Raw genomic sequence first — 25,872 nt, forward strand, 5'->3', positions numbered from 1 at the left:
AGCGGGGGAACCCGCGAGGGCACATTTGCTGCCTCGGTGCCGCGTAAACCAGGTTAGTTCAAAACACTTCCCCTAGCAATTTAAACTAGGTCATCCTCGTTTCTACTGAGGCAAACAAGGAACACCCACGCTTTGCTTGCCACTGGCGGGGCTACGGAAGGAAAAAGCTTCAGTAAAAGGGCAGCAAACGCCAGCGAGGGCCAGTCATACCTTAAGCCACTGCAGCTGTTCAGTCAGCAAATATAATTCAAAGGCTGCCTTCTCACTTGCGGTGTCAGGCCAGATTAAACAATGCCCATGCTCTATCCCCACCATTTACTGCTCCCTCGGCTGTGGTATGTGCAAAGGGTACATTAGCACTGTAGCTCGGCACCTTAGAAGTGAGTTTCCAGGTCTCTCCCACTTCTCGTGCTTCGGCTCGCGCCGGGGAGCGGTCCCAGAGCACGCAAACTGCGTGCCCTCCGTAGGAAATGAAGATAAAAAATACGCTGCAGAAACACTCTTGCTGGCTAAAGGGTGATCGGGACGTAGGACGAGATTAGAGCTAGTGTGAAGTACAGCCTCCTGAAGGGCGCCTAGGACGGACAATGGGTCCCCAGCATGATGTTTCACTCTATGGATATGCTCCTATTTCCCTGCACTATTTGCTGGTGTAGCGTAGCCGTTCTGTCGCCATGGGTCAGTGCGGCAAACGGGACGGGGGAACTGATCCAAACTTTTTCTTTTGGTTTGAGTTCTGGTTTTGTTTGTGTTTTCTTAAAACAAAAACTTGACAGAGAAAAGTTTTGATTTGGACCAGTTCCCTGAGCAGGTTCAGATAAATAGCTTGCAAACAAATATTTTTGCAACAGAGGGAGGTACAACGACAAGGGTGCTCTGCATTGCTGCTAGCATTTATTCCTCGTACCAGGTCACAACTTCAAAGAGCCAGGAGGAAGAACCTTCACAGCCTCTTGCACTTCAGAGAAAGTTTATACCTTTCAGATATTTAGACTTTATCAGCCTGAGGGTTAATTAATACTGTCTGTGAGTGCCCTTCTGTTAGAAGTTTCTTTCCATGCATCTGCCGTGGGAAGAAATATTCTTCCCCTTTGCCCCTAGATTCCTTCCTGTGTTTGAAATCAAGCAATCCCACCGTAGCACAGGGGAGCAAAATACTCATTTCGAAGCAGACGGAATTTCCCACAAACTCTGGGAGGACTTAAATGACAATGTCACAGTCTTAGTGAGACACTCAGAATGCTGTGAACCTACACATTATAGAGGCGGATGTTCTTAGGAACTGTGTTAAAAACTGCGTTTAATAATACAAAAATGAAATTTGGTCATTGTATCCTTTCATAATCACATCTACTACTTAACAAATCTTGCCTGAAATCTTCTCAAAACCTTCTCTGGTATTGCATTGATGCGATCCGTTCAATTTTGGTAGCTTAAATTTTTGTCCAAATACACTTGTTACGCTTTAATATCTTATTTGTGTATAATTTTAGGATGTGTTTAGGTCTCCGTTGAACTATAACTTTATAGGTTTGCTTATTTACTGAATGCATTCAAGTGAATAAACATGCTATTTCTTTGGTACAAACAAAAGCAAAGTTCCTGGCTTACATCAGCTTGTTGTCCCAGAATAGAATCAAAGGCTGCTAAGGTAGTTTATGTCCCTATTTAGAAATAGGAAAACCTTTGTTTTGTGTACACAGATACTAAGCACTTCAGCTTGAGATGTTAGAGGAAGCTGGGGAAGTTAGCAAGCCCAGTGCTAGCTACGTTCTTGGCATGCATTCTGCCTGTAGCAATATTTGGTGTTTGTTTTCACTTGCAGCATATGACAATTAGTAGACTGGAAAGACATGGTACTGATGTTTAGTTCCAGGCTCGTTAAAGGATATATAAGACCGTATCTTCTATTTCCCTTGATTCTTATCCCAACTGCTCTACTGTATACCATTCCCCTAACACCCGTAAAACTGTAGCAATGCTTATTCTTTTCTTTTGCAATGAATTACAGGATTTACACAGGATGCAGCAGCAAACTGTAAACAGAAAATGAAGTAGAGAACAATTCCATAAATACAGTCATTAACATCTGAGTAACAAACACAGCAGCAAAACAGGTATTTTTCAACAACGTGACAGTAGCGAGCCCGCTAATTCCAATGGGCTTTCAGAGGGAAACTGGGAAATAACTTGCATTTGGACCTTTGCAAAATCTTTCTCAAAACAGTTAACACCTGTGGGGATGCATCCAAGCAAGTGCACTACCAGGACCTCATGCCTTTTCTGCCCAGCTGATGCAAATAGGTAGCATTCCAGATACAGTGGAATATAGTGACTAGTGACCCTTATTTTCTCTTTTTTTTTTTTTTTTTTCCCCAAACTACTTCAGAATTCCACAACTGGAAAGATTTTCTTTGTGTATGTGGGCAGAAGTTTGAATACAACAGTGCGGTATATGTGGGTTTTGCCCTTCAGTTATTATGTCAGTAATTTTTTCCATTAAGAAAACTACTGAATCTTTGCAAGAGATTTTTACTCAGAAGCATTCCAAAGCCTTCTAGAAACCCGGCAGCACAGCTAATTCCTTCTGCATCTAGCAAAAATTCTCCTCCAAGTTTAAAAACTTCAAAAGCAAGTGGAAACCTCTTCAGAGAGGAAGCCAAGACCAACGTATTTGTGCGAAAATCCCAGCAGAATCAAGTTAGATGGAGGGAAATCTGGCAGAAGAGCCAGCTGACATCTGGAGGGTGAGCCGAATAGTGGTATTGCTCCTAGTCACAGTTATCAGAGTAAAAACTGCAGGAAATCAAGCCCTTGCTCTGTGCACAGGTGAAGCACAGCAGCCTCTGCTGCTCTACGGAACGCTCATCTGGCAGCATGACTCTGCCTTGGCTGGGAGAAGCAATCTCTAAAGTCTGATCTAGACTAAATTTCGTGGTGACAACAAATTGGGAGGATATTTTGTCCTGACTAAAAATAAAAATGTCTGGTTGAATTCAGAGCAGCCTTTGCTGCTGACTGACCTAAATAAACTTTACTAGTTGAAAGGGACGAGTAGTTCAGCTCTGTAAGTTCGTTCAGTGAATCAGCTCTTGTCTAGAAGCGTTGGGAGAAGGTTTCCTCTTATCTTCAGAAAAATAGGTGAATCCCTTCGCAGGGAAAAAGCCAACATTAAAAAAATAAACGTCAAAAGACGAAGCTGAGTGTGTTAAGAACAAAATGTGTGCTAAATTAGGGTTGTGTGTTTTGTCTTTCCTGTTATTAATGGCATCCTCAGAGGATACTGACTCACTCGATGACTGAAGTGCTTGTGGTTTGGGACCCATCCTGAGCCACGAATCCTAGAACCAGGGAAGCTCTTCCCTTTTCTTTACATAAGGAAGCTTCCAGATCCAGTTGCCATTTGTTGCAACACCAAGAAACACGGGCAGCGAAGCACTCAAGTTAGGACTCTCCGAAAGAAACCAAGTTATCATCTCATGAGGTTATCCAGCTACCGGCGAGACCTTCTAACAGGGAACGATCAGGGTTTCGGCAGCCTTCGAGTCCCTTCACGCCAGTCAGACCAAGGATTGGCTTTGCAAGTCGGCACTTCACCCTGTCCCTGCAAGGAGGGATTTGTCAGCCGTGGGCACAGACAGACCTCACCCGTGGTCCGAGGAGCAGAGCTGAGGAGCCCGCCGGCATGGTTTGTCTGCAGCCATCTAGCCTGCCTTCAGATTCTCTCTCTGACGTAAATTCCTGCCCCTTCTCTTTGCACAATGCTAACACACTTGCAGTTGTTTTTCTTTTGTTCCCGGGAAGTGATGGGTGAAAGGGCTGCACATTTCAGGCTCAGCGCTGTGTTTACACTTGGGTGTTTTAGCTTGATTAGAAATTCAACTCTTCCTATTACTCAGGTGGCAGGATTACTGCTGTGGAAAGCACCTGCCTTTAGGGAAAGGAGATAAATAATTCAAACCTTGTACTGAAAGTCACCTTCTTCTAGCACTGTGCTTGATGTTTACTGGGACCTTCTAGCAGTCACAATCGTTGCAACGTCTCCACTGTGTGACACTGACGCTGCTGAAATGGGGTAGCAGTTGTAAGGCCTCTTCTGCCTTCATGCTGCACTAAGGATGTGGCATGTAGGAAATGGACCTTCCCAACAGTGAGATGATAAAGAGTTCTCCTTGTCAGAGTACTTCAGTCAGAATTGTCATTTTATGGTTTCCCAATACATGGCCTGACCTCAGCAAGATAGCGATCTGGCTTTAAAAGCATAACTAATCGTACAGAAAAAGTATGCATTTTTCAATTTTAATTGTGTAGCAACATTTAGTAACTCTTAATAGTCTAAGTGATTTTAAAAGGACCCAAGTTGAAGAAACTTTAAAAACAAAAAGGTTTCCATATTTAGATGTAAAATGTTAATTGTCTGAAAAGTCTGAGCAGGGTTCTGTTGAGCAAATTAGTTATGCATGCAGTGAAAAGATGGCCTCAAGCTGCTCCCGAGCTAGGAACCTGGTGAAGCACTCCTAGGGTTTTCTTCTCATTCCTCACATGCTCACCTCCGCCTCTTTGTTACTTTTGCTACTACATACCTTTGGTTTCCAAATTATTGCCCTGTGAGTGGGTCTTTGGAACTCCCTGGAGCCCTTGCTAAGGCAGGGAGTCCCGTGCGTACGCAACCGCAGGCAGTCCGGGCAGCGGTTCACAGACTCGCACTTCACACTACACGTCTGGCTTGGCATGAGGTCTCAGCTGCATGAAGATCAGCTTGGGCTTAAGTCTTCACTGAACTGGATCGAGTGACAGTAATCTTGCCTAAGGTGGCCCTTAAAACGCCTAACTACTGTTTAGCAATAAAACCCAGGAACCTGAAGTGATGTGTGAGCAATTTAAAATGTTAATTTTTCAAATCCTTCCTTTTTTAAATGTTTACAGTAGATAACAACGTTTATGAAATACACCCGATGCTATTTTTATCTAATTGGAAGTTACTCCCGCAGTCTTGTTAGAAATGTGCTGGGATTTACAGCTGTGTAACTGAGAGACAAATTACAGTCAAACAGTTGGACTGCACTCTGAACAGCGATGCAGTGGGAAAGTAGCTCCAATTTCAGCCGAGTAGCTGCTGCTGAAGCCTCAGTCTGCAACTGCTCGTTAGTGCACGCTGCTTCATGAGCAGGGCAAATCCATAAATCCTTTCACTTCTGGCTAAGCCATGCCTATCCTCTGTGCTGCAGTTTGGAGCCCCTGAAGAGGAAGGTTTTGTGCTACACTCTGGGCCCCGTGGTGTTCTTCTGCACCTACCTGAGCTCGGAGAGCTGCTCCCTAACCCGTGCAACGTGACAGTGCGGTGCCACCGCAAAGCGCAATGCTGTGCTGGCCCAGCAAGGGGGTGGGTTGGTCTGTAAGAGCATAAATTCGCCGTAAGGCTTCCCAGTTCATACATACCAAGAGTGTTTTCTAATTAAGAGGTCTCTACTGCTTTAAAACTGCCAGTCAAAATGGTTTCTTTTTGGTTTTGGGGGAATGGGAGATTTTGTTTTCTGAGTGACCTTAAATTACCCAGATTATACAATGGATGGCATGATCAGGACACTCACAGTGACCACTTCTTCCTCTCTAGTCCTCCCCCAGCATCTTTTGTCCAAACTACATCAGATCCATTCATGAAGTTTTCTTCTTCCAGTCTTACACTATTCCTAAAAAATTCACAAAGGCAGAATTGATATTCCAAAAAATAATGCCAGCTGGAAACAGAATGGAGACTGAGGCATTCTCATCTTGAGAAACAGGCCAACAAAGAGAATATTGTCTTCATTTTGTAAAAGTTTATTGTCAAATTGCTTTGACCTCAGCTTTAGACTTATCTATATGTTGCTCTGTAGCAAAATTTGAAATGCTGACAGAATGGCATCAGTGCTCACAGTACAGTAATCTCATGACATCTTTTGCAGTTGGTCTTTAAGCTCACCATGATAAAACAGCAGCCCAAAAGGGCGCATTATGTCTAATTAGCCTGACTCAAACTTGGACGTTATGCAATGGAGAAATACAAACCAGCAAATGTTTTCTTGACTCAACTGCTGGCAGTATTCAGTTTTTGAAATCTTTCAAAATGAAGTATTTAGGAAGTTTTTTCACTTAACAAGGTGCAACCCAGCTTCTAAATACAATCCAGTTTTTGCTTGGAAGCCTGCCACGAAGGGTCAGTACTGAATATTCCTGATAGTAGCACATAAGTACACTTGTAGCTTGTGAAGCAGCGGGCATTTCTTTAGAGAGCTGTGCTTTGTCAGGAGCTTCACAGTCTACAGAGATGGCAACGAGACTGAGATCTACAGACATGAATAGGTCATCCAAGTAGTGATGGTCAAAGAACATCAGATTTTTAAAGTCTGTAAGTACAGACTTTATACAAAATCAGCAAATGGTCTCCTTCTACTAAACTAGGGTGAAATGAAGAAAACACTGCCAATATAGAAATTCTGAAACAGCCCTTAAACATTCACATCTCAAAACTGGTACCACCATACTTATACCTAATGACTTGGAGACCAAATAATTCTGAAGGTAAACTATGTTTTAAAAGATCTCTTAAAATCAATAGCTTTAGGTACTTTAGTTGGATGGGTGGAAATCAATGCGCAGCGATGGAAAATGTGCACTTCAGAGCTGCTTCCTGTGCTGATACTCATGCAGTGAGAATGGGGGAACTGATCTCTGAATAAGACTTTTGATGATCATCTAATTTTACTTAAACAGAAAAGTGATCAGGTACAATGGGGACCTAGTTTTCTTTCACTTACACTTTTTTCCCCGATGATAAATCCATTCAGTTAAAGAAGTCATAAAAATAAAAGACAGAAGCAAACCGGATTCAATTTATTAAAGATCAAAACTGAGATTGGGAGAAACACCACTGTATAGAAAAGCTACGAGATGAACCTAATAAAAAATTCTGTGGTAGTTCATAATCTTGCAACATATCTAATGACAACGTCCTGGGGGACAGGGCAGAATGAACATAGCTCTTTACAGAGGACAGCACGATAGAGAAGCTATCAGATTTTCATTAGAAAGCAGAGTTTTTTTCATTTCTACTGGATTTATTATAGTAGTTATTAAGGTCAATAAAGCACACCATTGACTCCAGGGAAGATGTCAAGAGATACAGCAAACAAGCTGTTATTGATTGGACTCAGGGACAATGAAATACCCACTGACCCATTCCCAGATCAGTTATTTACTGCTTTTGCTTATTGCTAGGTGACAGCTAGCATGACAGATGTCCTTTATGTTTGTTATATATAAATACTCTAGTTTGCTGGAATACGTACCTTTGTGATGCTTCAGAATCTCACGATGCACGGATGAGCTGCAACAATCTATGCAATGAGATGCACAGATACGGATCTGCAAAAAAAAATGAGACACTCTTGTTTAGCACAGAATGATCTTAAGAAATGATACTCACCATGTATGTTTACATGTGCACCAAACATCTAAATATGAGTTTTCATCTTCCCCATATATTATGAAAATTAATGGATGCCAGTACCTTGTCCAATTATAAACAATGTCAAGATTTTTATTTTACATTTTGAATGGTGCTCTTATAGTTTACAGTACCTTTGAAAGCCCTTGACATATTTATATCATGCATGAATTACAACCAGCTGTGAATTACAGGGTTGCCGTTCTATCAAAAGCTTCAGGTAATGTCATAAACCACAGGAAAAGAAGCCTGATTCACTAAAATCCCAATGGAATTACAGATCTGTTAACTTCCACCTTACTTGCAATTTTACACACAAGCTCTACCTGAGGAAATATCAATACATATACACCTCCTTGCCCAGATTCCCTTCTCTCAACTCATCCTGCTTCATCATTCCCTCCTTTTTGTGACTCCTCACATCCCTTCATACTGGGCCATACTGCTTTGAGTGGCAACTATAATCATTGGCTCAGCTGCAGTTTTAAGGCTCATGACTCCTAATTTGTCTGTTCTATTTTATATTATCACTGAACTGCCCCCTGCAGAAAAGTCAGCAAAAGCAAACGTGGGACAATTCATGATACACACAAGTTTACAGGCCAGCGAACCGGCTTAACCCGACAGTGAAAGTGTCTGTGCTAACCTTCTGGGTGGAGAAATGGTGTATCTGGGATGTGGTGTAACCCCTGTCCTGACACTCGTTTATACTGGTGCAGATTCCCAGGAGGCACTGGCAGTCTGTCCCACCTTGGCCACCACAACCCCGGGAGAAAGGATTTCTGCCTTCTTTAAAGGCAGAGGCACGCCAGCTCATTTGGAAATCCAGTCCTTCTGATGATCCACTTTGCATTTTCCTGCCCAGTTTGTACTGCATGGCACAGTACACAGGGAATTGTTCTTCTCAGCGAGGATGTATCAGAGTAACCACGCACACATGGCTCCCTCCATTTCTAACATGGAAAGAAAAGATATTTAACATAGTATTTTTTTTCACATAGAGTCAGGGGACCTGGAAGCCAAGGGGAAGGACCAGTTACGTGTTAGCGGCCAGTACTCCGGTAGGTGCAGCCCCGCGCCAGCGAGTCACCGGGGCGGCAGGACTCCCACCGCTAGCCAGCCAAACCATTTCCCAGCACACCGCACTCCGCACATCTTGTCAGCATGACTCAGTCGTATTGCTTAACGCCTGCCCACGCTTTAATGAAACGTCAACAAATAAAATGATACAGTTTACGTAATGTACACCTGGATGAGCTACACCTCATCTTGTCTTCCCAATGCTCACAATTTAAGATTTTTGTAGCTTTCTGAAAATGTTGCAGATCAAGCCGTATTGAAAAGTTTGAGTAAATCTAATAGCTAGCAAGGGTTAAATAAATCTAATAGCTAGCAATGAAACCCCAGAATCCAGGGCTGCAAAAGCCAGGACTTGCAGAATTTGGCACTGGAAAACAGATTGTACAGGTGCAGAACTACAACAGCTGTGTACGATCATAGCCAAGGAGCAAATTAAAACTGCTCTTGAAATTCCCTTGCAATTAGTGCAGGGGCACTGCACATCATCAAAGTCCGTGCTCGCAAGTCCAGGATTTCACAAAGTGAAATGAATGCTCATGACACTAGCTCTGTTTCGGTGTGATTAGCAGTAATTAAACAGTAGGGAAAGTCTCTGCAGACCAGAAGATCTCAGACCCCATTTTGAGGTCTGATGTTGAAAAGCATTTCAAAGAACCTACAGGCCACCTTCCATTTTAAAATGGAAGCCACATCTGCCTGATTTACAATTTTAACCTTTCATAGAAAGCACTTATTCAGACTGTAAACATCCATCGAACAAACAGCTTGTTGGACATATGACCTTAGTCCAAGTGGATTAGCAAAGCTCAGATAATTTCCCCATAGCGATAGTATGCCTTTTTCACCACCAGCTTATCTACAGATGATTTTTTAGGAGAAAGAGCACAAACTGGCATAACAGAATAACCTAATTTCAGTGAATTAGTTTCTCCAGGGTGTAATTGGTCAGAGGAAAATAAATCAATACCAAAAAGCCATATTAATTTTTAATCTTTGATTTGATTTTTCAGAGTAAACATACATTCAGTGTTAAGCACATGAACAGTCCTCTTCACGTCAATGGAAAATCAGACAAAAGTGAATCATGGTCCAATTTATGTCGAGCCTTTACAACAATGCAGAAAAGTGGGTTTTTTTGAAGGTTTGGGGTTTTTTGAAGATTCAGGTTTTTTGAAAGGATGTCTTTGATGTATCATATACAAAACCTAGACTAACTTAGTGTTAAAATAACCAACTAAAGTCAAATCAGAAAATGCAATAATAAAGCTCCTACCAAGATGGTTGTGGGCTATATTGACTTTGTTTTTTCTTTAATACTAATCATATTTCTCCAAGAGAAGAAATTGATGGGAAAAAGTGTGGAAACTGTATCTATCAAAAAGCATTGTACACTGGCATAGACAAGGCAAAACCCATCTGAGTAGCCACTGTGTCAGGACGGTGTGTTAAACAGAAATTACGGTAACATTTTAAAATGTGCATGTTGGAAAAAAATCTGTCAGCCTTCTTCCCACTTACTGCCTTCTATTTCAAGCATTGCGAAGATGTGTAAAATATATATGAATAACAAACATGATCTTCAGGCCATAAAAATTTGGAGTGGAAGATAATTAAGTTGTTCATTGTGTGCAGTTCATACTTTTCAGTTTTCTATGACACTGCAAAGATTTATGCCCATGCTTAACGTTCTACGTGGTTCATAATATCATCTACAACATGTCTAATTGAGCATAATGCATGCATTTTTATGAGGATCAGCGACCTACCATGCTTTTTGAACTGCCTAACCCTAACAGTGCATCCACATCACCAAAACGATGTATGCCTATGCAATGCGGGAAGCAGAAACCTGAATCCTGCACGCGAGTTTGCCAGTGATTTTCTTCCCGACCTTGGGCAACTCCCTAAGAAGGTCTGCCGGCACACTGCCAGACACACTTGACTCCCACGGGGACTTAGTAAGATGTGTGGGAGGATTAGACCTTCAATGCTGCGTCCCTGCATCCATTTACATAGTTGGATCCTCAAAGGGAAGATTACCTTGTTTGCAAAGCTGTCCCTGACAAACCTAAAGACCTAAAATTTTAGCTGATACTCTTTCCTGCAACTCATCCTAAGCAAAGAAAAGACAGAGAAAAACAACTTCCTTCACTGACAGGCCCTAATCCTTTATTGAATCTTCTTGATAGACCAAGCCTCCCAATGCAGCTGCTTTCTGCAGCACAGGCTCCTCATCCGTGGTGAGAACAGCTGGGAAACTGTTGCATGAAAAAAAGAGGGGGAGAATTATCTTTGGGACCTTTCACTTTAGGACATAGTTCTGTTTGCAGTTTTAAAGTCTTGAAGCTTACGTACATACAGATGCCATATCAAAATGAACAAACCAGTCTGCAGAGCAAAGCACGGAGCGGACAGGAAATGCCTTAAGGTAACCCCGGCAACCTTAATTTTCTCCATTTGTGCAGTCTTTAATTTTGTCATCACACAGTAACGACTCTCCTTCAGCAGACTTCCCTGCCAGATGTTTATAGCAGCACAAGCAACCACCAAGTTTAAGGTATCTAGGCGGTCTGTGCTGGAAAAATAACAAAAAATCCAGTGGTAAAGCCCACATGGAAATGTACTGATCTTTCAGCTTTGAGAAAAACCCCATAGTTCCTATGCACTCAGTTTTCACTTGTAAGATGGGAAAAACTGAGGGAAAGGAAGCACAAAAACCTCTGTGAACAGTCCATCTTATGTAGAAATAATACTTCTCGGATGTTGACACAAGTTTATCCAACTTCTCAATACATCTAAAAGCAGCTATGTTGTTAGAAGACCAATCCTGACCACTACCAAGCTCTGTCTCTCAAGGTTTCCTATCCATCAAGTTTATTTTTCAAACAAGAGCTTGTTCACTTAACTGGAAAAAAAAAAATCATTATATTAAAATTTTATTTTCAATACACGACAAAATGTTTTTGAATAGATAACATTTTCAAAGACAAATCAAATTTCTTTATGAAGTCCCTTTTGGGAGAAATTGTTCCCCTGGAACTCTCACAAATGTGGAGGCAACAGAGGAACAGTTACTGTTATACTGTTTGTATAGTCGCTGTTTATAGCAAACACCGTTGCTGATTTTGTGATTTCTTAGAGAGGCTGCAGCTGGAAATGCAGTAAGGTTGTTCTCCCCACCCCCACTGGATTAGCTACGCTAGGATTTTGTGTTGAGGAGACTAGCAACTGGAGTTTTCCCCAGTACTAAAACTATAAATAATAATCCCCTCCTCTTCTCTATAGCCAGTGGAGCTAGTAATCAGGCTGAGAGCTTTCTAGAGCAATTGAGGAATATCTGCATTAGCGTTTATGAAATATTAAGTACTAAAGAGCCCATCGGCTACTAATTTATCCAAGATAAATACTTCCACATGAAATTACAAAAGTAAATATGGTACAGAGGAAAAAAAAGTTTACCCATGCTGTCTAAATTGTAGCATTTGCTGCATGCTGGCTGAGTAACCAGCCACTTCATTATTTATTTGTGAATACAAGGGTTCTACATGTGTCAAATTCACTATTTTTCAGTTATAGGTGGACCAAAGTTGTAAAGCAGAAATCTGTGTTTAACTCAAAAGGCAGTAGGAGGCTGTGATCTATTACTGTTGAAGCAAGCAAAAGGACTGCCTTTGAAAAATGAGTCTGGGGTATCCACTGTAGAAAGAAAATACAAAAGTACACAAGCAAGAGTAATAAGCAAAATAGAAAAGATGAAGTAATAATAAATCAAGCATAGGAGTCACCTAAGAACCTTGCAAGCTGATGTGCAATGACGGCAACATCTGGAAAATTCCTCTGAATTTCAGTCTCTGGGCTTGAAGGCTTGGAAAAACGAGGCAAGCAGATCACAGGCATCCATTAATAATCCCTCATGTCTCTTCTGGGGTCAGTTATCCCTTGCAACAGATCTCATGTTAAAATTTAGCATGTTGGCCTCAAAATTAAAATCAGGTTATTAATCACAGAGTTTGAGAAGTATTTATGACAATCTCTTTTCCCTATTTTATCTCCCATTACAAGAGGATCCACAGGCTTTTATACCCGAGGGCAAATACAGTCTTGCTGCTTTGAAATAAGAATTTCAGTGTGGAGTTTAAAATCAACTGAAAACATCAGTCCAGTCCAAAGATAATCCATCCATTTAATTAAAACTACAGGACAGGGGTCTCACCTCGCCTGACACTGAAAATTTGGTTGGTTGGTTTGCACGTTTGCAATGTTTGTTTCTAAGTTTTCCAGTAAGGCAGGGAGGACAAAGGTCTCCCTCAACTCTCTGCCTCTACTTTTTCTTCTTTAAAATTATGATTAAAATTAAGCGAAAGTGTCTTGTCAGGTTTCCCCAGGGTGGGTCTGTCACCGCTCACAGAGGCGGCGTTTGTTTCCCCTGCCCCACTGCGTTTCCCCGGGGGACCCCAGACGCGGAGCCCGCAGAGCCTGCAGAAGAAGGTGCCCTACGGAGGCTGCCGGGCAGCTCCTAGACGGTCTCCTTGCCACAGAGCCCTCCCACCAAGCCAAAGATGTGGCCCCGTCTCCCGGCGGGCCTCGGCGCAGGCAACGGCCAGCACGTGGCTGTGCGTGACTCGCACGCCGGGCAGGGAGGAAGGCTGCGACGCAGACCCCGGCGCAGAGAGCAAATCGCGTGCCTTCCCCTGCCCACCGGCTCCATGGGTGGGCTCTGGGCTTGACCTGGCGTGGGCATCCTCATGCTCTAACTACATCTCCAAAGGGATCAGAACTACCTTTGAAATATGATATGCAATTCTTGGAAGAATGCCTTATCACGATTCCTCTAGAAGCCAGATATCACCTCCATTGGCAGGCACTACTTCAGCAAGAAGCCAGAGTACTCTACTAGTACTTCTGGTAGTTTCTGTTAATGCAAAGAAGTGCTAGGGGCTCGGCATTAAAAACAAACAAACGAGCAAACAAACAGATTTTGCCCACAGCCACCTAAAAGCATAGCTACTCTACTTCTGAGGTCTGCTCAGGAAGATGCAGTGTTGGATCCAGCTGACTCGATCCATGCCTAGGAGCAGAATGAGGCGGGGGGAGGTTGCGTGTCTTCTATCCCCCCAGCTGTTCTTCCAAGCACTGAGGAGCAGCAGGGGACCTCCTACAGCGATGTGAAAAAAAATGCGCATTTGAGACAAAGGCAAGATCCAGGCATGTTGTAACCAAAAGGTTTAAAATAGAGATTCACTTCAATAGTTCTAGGCACAGGATTAGAAACTTGCAAGAAGCTTCAAAAAAAAATTCGTTGGACAAAATGCTTTTTCTAAAGCATACACTAAAGAAAAAAGTGTAGTGTATTTAATTATATTTTCAGTCCAGAATAAGGTGTCAGTGGAAACGAGGAAGACATGTGCCAAAAGAACCAACAGTTTGGTGGTTAAGGCAGCTCATCTGCTGTGTGGGATAATAAAGTCCAGATCCTGCTTTATATTAGGGAATGTGATTTTCTTGCTATTAATTTAATTGTTTTCTTATTCATGCCAGGAGCAAATTTAAATTTACTTTTGGGAGGTCAAAATTCACTTCATGTTCTTGCAAATTGGCTGAATTATTTATAGTGCATAATGTTAGTAAAAAGATTAGTAAAAAAAGCTTTTTTGGGGGGATAATCTACATTTGTATTAGCTAACCAACTTTGGGTTTGATCTATTTGGAAATTGATCAATTCAGAAACAATAAGAAATTATTTACTAACAATTAATAATTCTGCCCGCATTTTTCCAGGGCTTTAAGTGCTTGGATAATATTCACCGGATACCAAATGGCAAAAAAGAACATGGGAAAGTGAATTACCTTCCCCATCAAATTTACATCTATATGCATAACCAGCATTTGTGTTTCTGCATTCTTCTCATTTCCCCATGAGAATGCACTAATCCTACTATTCCCATTCAGGTAAACACTTTTTTTTGTTTCTTTGTTGTGAAAATAGCAACAGGATTTGGCCCATGGGGAAATAAAACTGTAGCAATGCTTCAGATATCTTATGCATTGTATCATTAATGTATTTTGATAAATAGCTTTGATAGCGGAGCTCCCATCCCCACTGCTCCTTCAGCTTCTTGATTTGAGCTTGTTCTCCAGGTCAGCAATTCAACTCATCAACGCTTTGCAGTCTTCATTAACCTTGGTGTTATATTCACTTGTTGGTATTTTCTCACCTCTTACATTTCTTAAAGACTTCTCCAAACTTAAATTAAGCTTAATGGTACTATAAAGCACTTAAACTGGTTTACAACTAACGTAATGGAGTTCTGCTTGTAAGAATAAGGTGATTTTTGGTGGTATGACATACAAGCCAAGCTGACATTCCCAGCTAACATAGGTTAAACACCACACCTCAGCATGTTACAGAACAGCTTCAATACAAACTCTCCCTAAAATAAGCTAGCATTTAAAATTAAGTGTAACCCAACAGCTTGAAGGCAGGGGCTGAAAGATCCAGTGCTCATCCCCATTCCTGCAGGCCCCACTGGAAGCACGAGGACTTAAACCACAGTGGGGAGCCAGCGTGGACACCGGTGGGAGCCCAGTACCGGTGCCCGGGTGTGCACTGCGAGAACGCACTCTGAGCTGTGGGAAATATTGGTATAACCACATCCCCGGGGCTCTCCGTCTGGGCTAATTTACATGGGCTTCCCCGTGCCTAGCATCAGTTCACTTACCTCTACATCTCTAGCCATATCTCTGTATAAAACCCTTTTTAATTCAAAACCCTTTTCATTCAAAACCCTTTTCATTCAAAAGCAAGAAAAACTCTTTTAATTCAAAAGCAAGAAAAACCCTTTTAATTCAAAACCGAGTGTAGCATAAGCTTGGTTAGAGCTGGTGATGTATTCAAGGAGATTTAGGGTTGGTTTTTATTTTCAGTTTATAAAACATACTGAAAATGATTCGTATACACAGGCACCTGGAACTCTACAGTATTTTGGAAATAAACCACTCATGGATAAGAACCTATAAAGTCTAAAGGTGGTAATTTTCTAGGGCATCTTTTATGCAAGGATCTCAAAGCCCTTTCCTAACATTAAATATCCTTAAACACTCCATGTGCTATTCCCATTTTAAGGAAAAAGTGACACACAAAGAGGTTGAGTAATTTGGCAAAAAGGGACACATAACCCAGACATCCTGGACTCATGCCTTAGTCAGAGAACAATTCTATTGGGACTAGGTATTCAGCCTGCCATGCTAAAATTAGCTAATTAATAGGATTATGAAGAGAGAGACTTAATATTCCAGTAAGACCTGTAAGATGGGTATAGTTTCTAATACTTGAGAGAGCGTCTGCGTTGTGATAGCATACAAAGGAGAATACATTCACCACTGACCAATACGTTACCATTCACGTGCACACACACACACAAAAAAAGAGTAATTTGTTTTTGTAAATAGCGAACACATGGACAATAAGTAAAAAGAAAAATCGTAAACATTAATCACCAGGGAACCAGAAGAGTTCAGGCAATCCACCTCCCAAAATTTAAGCCTTCGTAGCAACATATGTTTTTTTAAAAGGTAAGTTGAATTTTCAAATGCGCATATGTTGGATAAATAAACAATAATAGGAAATGACATCTCATGAGAGATTTATAATAACAGAGATTTACAGCAATACTGAACATGTAAGTTTAGTAATTAAGTGAACAGAATGTGTTCAGATTTAAAAACCAGAGTGTTATTTAAAAACCCAACAGGTAGCTAACCCATTATGTAAGTTAGGAAAGGTTTGCTTCTGTAAATTCAGAGACTAATTTTCAAAGACGATTCGAAGGTAACAGCAGGTCAAAATACAGCTTAACCATATCTAGCCAGGTATCTCTTCTTTTATTTTGTTATTAACAATGTAAAATTACCCTAACCTACACAAAATATTGTTATTCTGATAAGGTAACTAGACATATTTACTGATAAAATCAATTATCTCCTTGCATAAAGGAGTTTATTAGTAGATTAGCAATCAAACTGGCTCTGACTTCTGCCTCTGGAAAGCCTCTCTCTATTTCTCAGTTCTCTTTGGCAGTGACTTCTAGACATTTTATTTTCTTTTGGCATAAGTGAAATTAAACTGAACATAGCCTTCTTATGATTACTTTTCATATATACTAAGGAAGTTGCTCTCCATACTGTCATATTCTGCTCTCTGTATTATCATATTATTCTATCTCTTAAGGTTATCCTGATGTACTTAAGAAATGATGTACTTAAACCACCTTAAAAAGGCCACCAAAGGTCTTGTCAAACAAGATCCCCTCTGTATAACCAATGCATGCCTTGCTAACGACTGTGCCACTGAAGAACTAACAGACTGATAAGAAGGGAACATCCCAGCCCAGGAGGCGCCCAAAAGTTGAATAATTGCTAATAGGCATGAAGTCAGCAAAGATCTTTGATAACTGGAGTAAAGATAAAGGTGGCAGGGGGAGATCATGACCACCGACTCAATTCCAGACCTAAAAGACTTACCCCCCCCCCTCCTTGAGCATGCGCTGTAGAATAAAAGAACATTGTACCTTTCATTCGAAGCGGGGAAAACTTTAGCTCAATAGAAACTGTGGTAGATAAGCCACTACCAATAATAGTTTTGGAGAAGAACTTTGGAAATTAAGTATCTATAACTGAACTGTATGAACTGCTTGCCCGTTTAGGTATGAGGGGTGCTAGCTTTGTGGATTACCACCTAGCCCCCATCTTTGTGCAAACATGAATTGGAATAAAATACCTCTGCTTGGTGCATATACTGGCGTTTTGCACACCGGGTAAACCATCCCACTTTTGGGACAACAGTCCTATGCTAGTTCCTGTATTTCCTTGTGCTGGGTACAGTTAAGTGTATAGGACTGAAAAGTAAACAACAGGTCTACATGAAGGTCTAAACCAACAAGTGTTTGAAGTTATCCTGAATTCAACAAAATTAAAGGATGGGGATATATCTGCATCTCTTGAAACGTTCTGATTGCCAAACAGCATACTTTCAGTACTTTCAACAGAGGTGACCGCGCAGCCAGACTTGAATATTGCCTGCGATAAGGTTTAAGCGGCTCGTCAGGAACTTTAAAGTTGTTTTCCTTTGGCGAAGTTTGCCTGGAGTGGGTCTGCTGGGCTGGCGCCGTGACCGATTCCCTTAAAAAGTAATCTATTTTTCGCCTGCACCCTGGGCAAACCTCTGTCAAAATCAGGAGGCAGGTTCGATGAATCTCAGGTTTGTATTTTGAGGGAATTTCGGCTGCTGTTAGCCCCGAGGGTCGTTCCACTTCGTCCAAACGGAGCGAACAGGCAGCGGGGGTGCGAAGGGCTGAGGCAAGGACTTTCAACGCCGGCTCTGCCTACCTGCTCGGGCTGGCCCGGCGCTTGGGAGGCAACCAGCGAGGCCGGCTCGTTCGCCCCTCATCCTCCCACGGTCACCGTGACAACGGCAGCCGCTCGTGGCAGCCCGCAAAGCTACAGCCTGACGCCCGAACGCCCGCGGGGGCGAAGGTGGGTTGGCGGTCACGGCACTTGGAGGGGAACCCGGCGACTAACGACACCCCCCCGGTGAGGAGGAGGAGGAGGAGGAGGAGGAGGAGGAGGAGGAGGAGGAGGAGGAGGAGGAGGAGGAGGCCTCCGCGCCCACGGCCGGGCCGCGGTGTCGCCTCACGGCCGCCGGGGCGCCGAAGCCCCCCGCGGCGGAAGCGCCGTTGCCGTGACGACCAGGACTGCTGAAAAGCGGCCGTAAAGCGCCGCAGCGGGGCCGCGGGCAGGGGCGGGCCGAGCTCTCCCCGCCGGCCCGCAGGACCGATGGGACGCCGCTGGAGCCACGGTGGTGACTATCACTTGGGGGGCTTGGAGACAACTTTTCTACCTTTCCTCCCTTTTTTTTTAATCGCTTCCCTCTTTTTTTGGTAAGCGATAAAGTCAGTTGACCCTTGGTTAGCAGCGCTGGACCTCGTTTGTGTCTTGATCTTGCTTCGGGTGCATCCAATTTTTATTTTCCCTTCCATGCCCTTGGAACGGGACGTTTTAACTGGCGTCGCGGGCAGGATCGCCTTAAGCGAGAGTGTTGATACCAAGGTTTTGATTAGTAGAAGACATAGTTAAAGCGAGGCACCTCTTGGGTAGAGGGAGCAGGATGTTGAAATTTATAGTTAGTTAAATAAGGCAGCCCTCGAGAAGGCCGCTCCCAAAGTGTGACAGGATGGAGAATGGCTCTAAAGTATTCTTAACAGTTTTTGGATGAACAAGCCGCTAAACCCTCACCGCCGGGTTTGGAGTGGGCTCGAAAAAATTGGCATAATGCGCAATCGATTGTGGACCGAATTATTGCCTTGCAGGCCGAGACACGGGGCAAAGGAAAAATCTGGTTTTGTGCGGTATTAGGTGCAGCCTTGTTAGCTGCTGTGGAAGAGAAGGGACAACAGGATAAAGCTGAAAGCCAAATCATCGTGTTGTTACAAGACCTGGTTAGAACCCTGCAGGCGCAATTAGAGGAGGAAAGGGCTAATGCCCGTTAACTCAGAGATGAGTTTTATGAAAGATTGATGAAAGAGGAGGAGGATATGTCAGAAAAGGGATTCGATAATCCACTAGGAAGGACAGAGGAGAAAACACCAACCTAGCCCCTGTCCCAGCTAAAAGATTGGCGGGATCGCTTGGATAAGCTATCCGTCCCGCTGCGGCCACTGATTAAAACCGAATATTCATATGAAGATAAGGAGGACAAGGCTCCTCAAATAACAACAAAAGAAGTCCCCTTTACAGCCACCAAATTGCCTAAATTAAAAAAAGAGTATGGCCGGACTCCTAAGAGTCGGAGATGGAGTATGTTTGGAGAGTTTCACTTACTGGGGGTGGCCAGATTTTATTGACAGAAAAGGAAGCTGAAGGGTATTGGGGACCCGGTGTTTTCATAACCACGGGAAACCATCGCACCCCTTGGTCACTCACACAGCGAGCGACCTATTGGGCTGGAGGCTTGAACCCCTTGGAGAGGGGAGACCCACTAGCCATAGTGGGAACTGTGGACCAGATAATAGAGAGTGCTCAAAAGGCAGCTTGTTTGCAAATGATGTATGAGAGGGAGTTAGAGCCACGACATGAATCCCCTATGATGACGCCGGTAGACCCAGAGAGAATGACCCCTCTTATAAGGGGTTCCTGGAGTTCTTAAAACCAATGGGGATTCAATTACAAGGACAAATAGCCAGTCTGTCGAAAGGGGAAAGAGCTGTTGCCTCTCTAGAAGGAGTAGTAACCCCCAATTGTAATTGCAGAGAGCGGAAAGTCTGGACGTGGGGGGAGGTGGCTCAGGAGTTGACTAATTATGGGCGAAAGTGCAGTCCAATACCCTCTGATAGGGGGGACTCTAAAGCTATTAGGCGCATGGAGTGGAGGATTCCGACGCAGCAGTCAGGACCTAAGAAAGCAACACCTCCCATGAATTATGGAGGTCGGATAAATGTCAGTGAGAAACATAAAAAAAGAAGAAACAGTTTTTTGATTTTGGGGTTGCAGAAGGGAATCACAAAGACGTTAATAGATGGACAGCCCACTGACAAACTGGAATTATTAGTTAAAAGTTGGCATTCTAGAGAGGGACCGGAGAAACCTACTTCTGCTACAGCCCCTCCCCTGCAAGGGTCTCAGAATGAAAAGGAGGCGGGAAACTTCCTCCTTCATCCTCAGTAGGTGAAGGATGGATGTTTATCAGAAGGCTTACCGAGAATTCAAGAGGGGACCTATTAATATCTTGCCCCATCGGCCCCCGTAAAGTCTCTATTACCTTTTTAATAGGCACTGGAGTTCAGATGTCTGCCCTAAAGACCAAAGACACCTCTTTGTGGCATCATGCCTTTGCATAAGGGTATATTTGTGGTAGATGCCTTCAGGTGTACTCAGCCCCAAATGACTGCCAAAGTGAAATGTTGGCTACCCGGGGAGGAGGAAGCCGTCGACACCGTAATGGTCTTAGGGGAATACCCAGTGAATTTGCTGGGACTAGACCTGTTGAAAGGAAGATCTTGGACTGATGAGGGTGGAAAGGTGTGGGCCTTTGGATGGGAATTTCCAAGTTTCCGCTTATTGCAAGCTGTCCCCCTCCTTCCTCCCTCTTTAGTTACCAATGTCAAACCTTACCGCTTGCCTTTAGGGGCCCAAGAGGGGATTGCCTCAGTTATAGAGGAGCTAAAGGAGAAAGGGATTCTGGTCATGACACACTCCCCGTACAACACCCCTGTATGGCCTGTCTGCAAGCCACATGACAAATGGAGGCTGACCGTGGATTATCAGCAGCTCGATGTTAATACAGGACCCCTAACTGCAGCAGTGCCTAATACAGCTGAATTAATATCCGTTATTTAGGAACAGGCCCACAAGATTATGGCTACTGTTGATGTCAAAGATATCTTCTTCATGGTTCCCCTGCAAAAGGAGGATCAGAATGGTTTTGTCTTCAAGTGGGAGGGTCAACAATACACCTTTACCCATCTCCCACAGGGATTTAAGCACTCACCTACTTTCACACACCATGCCTTAGCATAGGAGCTTTTGAATGTTCCTCCTGCAGCTGGAGTTAGAATATATCAATATATTGATGACATAGTTATCGCAGGGGATGAAATCATACCAGTACAGTGATGCAGAATGATATCATTAAATACCTAGAATCCCTAGGATTACAAATCCCCTCCGAGAAAATACAACTTCCTGCGCAAGAGGTGGAATTTTGAGGTATTTGGTGGAAGGGAGGGATGGTACGTGTTCCCCCAGACACTCTAACCTCCATAGATCAAATAAAAGTACCGGAGGATAAGAGGGAGTTGCAGCATGTTTTGGGATTGCTGGTGTTTCGGAGAAAACACATTCCAGATTTTTCGATAATTGTGAGACCCCTGTATGATTTACTACGGAAGGGAGCTGGGTGGAAATGGACGCCCCTCCACGATGAGGCCTTACAACTCCTAATCTTTGAAGCTACTACACACTAAGCACTTGGTGCTATCCACCCCACTGACCCTGTGCAGATTGAATGGGGATTTGTAAATTCAGGATTGTCAGTACATATGTGGCAACAAGGGCCCGATGCCCCTACATGGCCCATTGGGTTTTATTCCTGTAGCTTCAAAGATGCCAAAAAATGATACTCTACTTGGGAGAAGGGTCTTTTTGTAGTAAGTCTTGCCCTCCGAGAAGCAGAAAGGACTATTCATTGGCAGTCCATTATCCTGAGGGGGCCATTCAAAGGCTAAGGAGGAGGGGATCAAATGGGTATTCCATACACCCTATTACCCACAGGACAACGGCATAGTGGAGAGAACTAACGGTCTCCTTAAATGATTCTTGAAGCCTCAAGAGGCGAACTGGGCTGATCGGTTATGGGAAGCCGTTAGGCAAGTAAATGACTGGTGGGGAATGAACGGGTGTCCTAAACTTAGAGCTTTCTGCCCGAAGCCCCCTTCCCTGATAGCTGCAATACTGGGACCGGATCGTGAACAGAATCCCTCCCATTTTCCAGGACAACCGGTCCTGGTAGAGTTACCTACCATAGGAGCTGTACAGTTGGTACTCACTAGCCCACTGAATACATATGCCTGGAAAGCAAAAGATGCTTCTGGGAAGGAACACAGGATAAATACTCGATGGATTGTTCCCTTATTTTAATGTCGGTTCTGAAAAGGACCGAACAGATTTTTATTTTTCTCTTCGTAGGTAGCCTGTTGAATGAAGAAGAACCCCGGACCGTGAATGCAGACCGTCATATTTGGAATATGCATCAGCATCCTACTTGTGGGACTATTTTTAATAATCATGTGGGGGTGCTGTTTGTATTTGTATGGTTATGCATGTTGTATGTGTGTGCAGCAAACCAAACCCCTGGAAATGAGAATAATCGGAACCTCGCATGGGAACTCATTAAGGGGTTTGTAAGGGTGTGGAATCATACCAATCAAGGTATATGTGTTGCTTTGCCAGAATCAGCTGAACAAGGATTGCGATTTTTTGTGACTCCAATTGACCTATCTTTTATCTTTAACGTAACCAGTACCAATACCACATCAAAACTTTATTTACCTATGTCCTGGGTGAACGATTATGACAACACCACCATTAAATGGCATCGAAGACCAATGGTCCCTAGTCTGCAGGAAACTTGGTCTCCCCTCTTTGGTGATTTAAATGCTGATCTCATGAATAAAACATGTAACGTCAGTGGTCCCGCCTTTAACCTTACTATTGACAATACAGTACAGGCTCGTCCTTTAGTGTCATTGGGAAATCACTCTCATGTTAGGGGAAATAATGCATTTTCCCCATTTATCTCCCCGTGGAAGTGTGAATATTACCCCTGGGACCCTATTTTTGACCCACTAACAATACCTGATTATTATGAAGCTGACTATAATCTGAATGTATCGGTCAAGTGGTGTATTAAACTTCCTAACATGAGGGCAGTTGGCCCCTTAGATAAGGATAATTTGATGTGGTTTTGGTCGCGAAATGTTACTGTCATCGAGCCCTTACAATCCGGCAAAAGCCGAAGGTGGGAGAATAGTTTCTTGTTTCATTGTACTCAAACCATCACATGTGAGGATGGTCCTGGAGATCCTCCAGAGACCTGGTTTTTGTATGGAATACGAACCTTGATAAGAGATATGTGTACTTGTTGGGGATATCCCTCCATGGGATGGAAAAATAATGACACCCGGTGCAATACCACCCGGTCTAATGATACCTCGCTACAGAGAGTCTGCGGCATTCCGTATACTCATTATCCAGTTCAGTCACTACCCATTGATTCACGACCGCCTGTACGTTTTATGGATTATAAGGATCGGTATTCATGTAGAAATAGTGTATACCCTACCCCCTTTGGTTTGTCATGGGTGTGTTCAAATGGCAAGTTTTATTCCTATCTGATGTTAGAACAACACGCAGGACTACGTTGTGGGGTTGCATTGCCATCTCTTTGTCCTGGTCACATTTTCAACATTACCAAATTATCTCATAGATGAGAGTGGCGTGATATTTTCGTCACACTCACTGTCAAGACCTCAGTCGGCAACCAGTAGGCCAGATTGGGCGATTACAAGAATTCATGTCCCGGACTATTATACCACAGGGCAAACGATATCATTAATGTTTGAAAATATATTTGCCCCTTATCATACCCTCAAACGGCACCAATTTCTATTAGAGAATATCACATGGCAGGTACATGTATTAAGTAATCGGACTAGATACGCCTTTGGTGAACTAAATGTGCAAGTCCAACAGGTTTCCCAAATGACTCTTCAAAGCAGATTAGCCTTAGATATGTTATTGTTAAAAGAACAAGGGGTATGTGGAATGTTAAATTTATCTGAAGCCGAATGTTGTATTACCATTTATAATGCTTCACCCTCAATTGAGGAAGCCTAAGCTAAGATGAAGGAGATAGCTGATCAGACCGGGGAGTTATTCCGATCGATCCAACCCCATGATTGGTGTGATGGGTCGAACCCTGGATCATGGATTACTACCATCCTAAGATCATTGGGACTTATTGGATGGGGGAAATGGTTAATCCAAATTGGAGTGGCTATCTTAACTGGCTTGGTATTTTTCATGATTGGCATTGGCCTAGTGAAGTGTATGGTAAACCAGTTGATGACCTCACATTCCTCCTCTGTTCGCTATATTTGAATCACCACCGTGGTAGAAGACTACATCGATTTCCCCCGAGGCAATGTCAAGCCATGGGGTGGTGTAAAGGACTGAGAAATATTTGCGAGACTTTGTCTCGCCATTGCCTGCTTAATGTTTGCTCTGCCTACCTGCTCTGGCTGGCCTGGCGCTTGGAAGATAAGCAGCAAAACCAGGATGTTCGCCTCTCATCCTTGCACAGTCACCATAACAACGGCAGCGATTTGTGCAATCAGCAAAACTACAGCCTAACGTCTTACGCCTGCACGATTGAAGGTCAGTTGGCGGTCACGGCATTTAGAGGGGGATCCGATGACTAACAACCCCCTAAAGAGGTGTCCGCATGCACCATCGAGCTGGGGATTCACACGATCATCACATGAGTGCCAAAGCCTACGAGGCAGAAGTGCCATTGCCCTGACTACCAGATTTGGGCAAGACTGCTGAAAAGCAGCCGTAAAACTCATCAACAGGACTGTATAAAAACAGGCATTAGGCAAGCACGGGCAGAGCTCTCCCCACTGAAGAGGAGGATCAACGTGACGCCGCAGGATCCATGGTGGTGACTATCACTCGTTTTCTTTTAAGAAAATTTTTCTATCTTTTCTCCCTTCTTTTTATCATTTCCCTCTTTTTTTTTTTTTTTTTTTTTTTTTGTAAGCAATAAAGTGAATTGACCTTTGGTTATCATCATTGGACCTCATTTGTGTCTTAATCTTGCTTCGGATGTATCCAATTTTTATTTTCCCTTCCATACTTTTGGAACGGGACGGGGGGGTGGCAGGCAGACACAGGCCTGGTAGGGAATACCTTACAGGAAAATGATTCTGTAGAAGATGCAAAGCCACCAGTATGGTCCTCTGCTAGTTCTCCCTGTCAGCAGGTCCATGACTAGCACATCTCCTTTTCTCCAGCTCTTATTAATCTCAGCTGGTCTTACGAGTCTTTGGCTATTTTTATACTGCACTATAATTAATGTCCAGTACAGATGACTGGGAATTTTCCAACCAAACTAACAGAAGACACCAATGAATAAGAACAGACTGTGGGAATGTGTTAATATCGATGGAAATTTCATTTGGGAAGACTTCTGATCCAAATTATATACCTTAAAATAGCCAATAAGCTAGGCTCAGTTTTAAATTACTCCTTGGTCTGACTCAACTCTGCAACCTAACCACCAGGCTGCGGGCAAAAGCTGAGTGGATTTCCCAGTTTCTGCTGTTGGAATGGCCCACTTCTCATGATTTTTATGATGTTCTGTGGAGCAAGGACCCGAACCTTAGTTCCCACTGTCCCAGGTTACAGTCCTTACAGCTGGGCTTACCAAAATATTTCACGATTAACACGGAAAAGCTTCAAAGGGAGAAATTGAAACATCCTGCCCATTTCTACTCTTTCCAAGAATAGTCAGCCTGAGGGGGGTAACATGTTCCTGTATAAATGAAGACACAAGAACAAGGACTTAACCTGAGTGGCCTAGGAGATCACCCAGGCACATTAGCTATTCTGGGACAACTTCCTTCACCATCTCAGTGGATTTGGAATAGTTTTAAACACACAAATTGGTGTAGTATAGGAAAAAACATTCCCAC

The 25,872-nt window shown here is 43.2% G+C and overlaps 1 protein-coding gene across 4 annotated transcripts; it reads left to right on the forward strand.

Moving 5' to 3' along the window:
* The first annotated feature begins 3,677 nt into the window (after positions 1-3,677).
* Positions 3,678-24,970, forward strand: LOC115352880. 4 transcript variants are annotated; one of them, XM_030041610.1, is made up of 2 exons: positions 3,678-3,688; positions 18,373-24,970. In XM_030041610.1, the coding sequence occupies exon 2, from the start codon at positions 22,234-22,236 to the stop codon at positions 23,605-23,607; it is 1,374 nt and encodes a 457-aa protein (XP_029897470.1). In that variant the 5' UTR covers positions 3,678-3,688; positions 18,373-22,233; the 3' UTR covers positions 23,608-24,970. The 4 variants fall into 4 exon arrangements, with proteins under 4 accessions (XP_029897470.1, XP_029897472.1, XP_029897473.1 ...); XM_030041612.2 differs by lacking the exon at positions 3,678-3,688 and having other exon boundaries at positions 17,953-18,501; positions 22,285-24,970; XM_030041613.2 differs by lacking the exon at positions 3,678-3,688 and having other exon boundaries at positions 17,953-18,501; positions 22,304-24,970.
* Positions 24,971-25,872: the final 902 nt, after the last annotated feature.

The sequence above is a fragment of the Aquila chrysaetos genome, chromosome 18 (genome assembly GCF_900496995.4).
Source record: "Aquila chrysaetos chrysaetos chromosome 18, bAquChr1.4, whole genome shotgun sequence".
NCBI lineage: Eukaryota > Metazoa > Chordata > Aves > Accipitriformes > Accipitridae > Aquila > Aquila chrysaetos.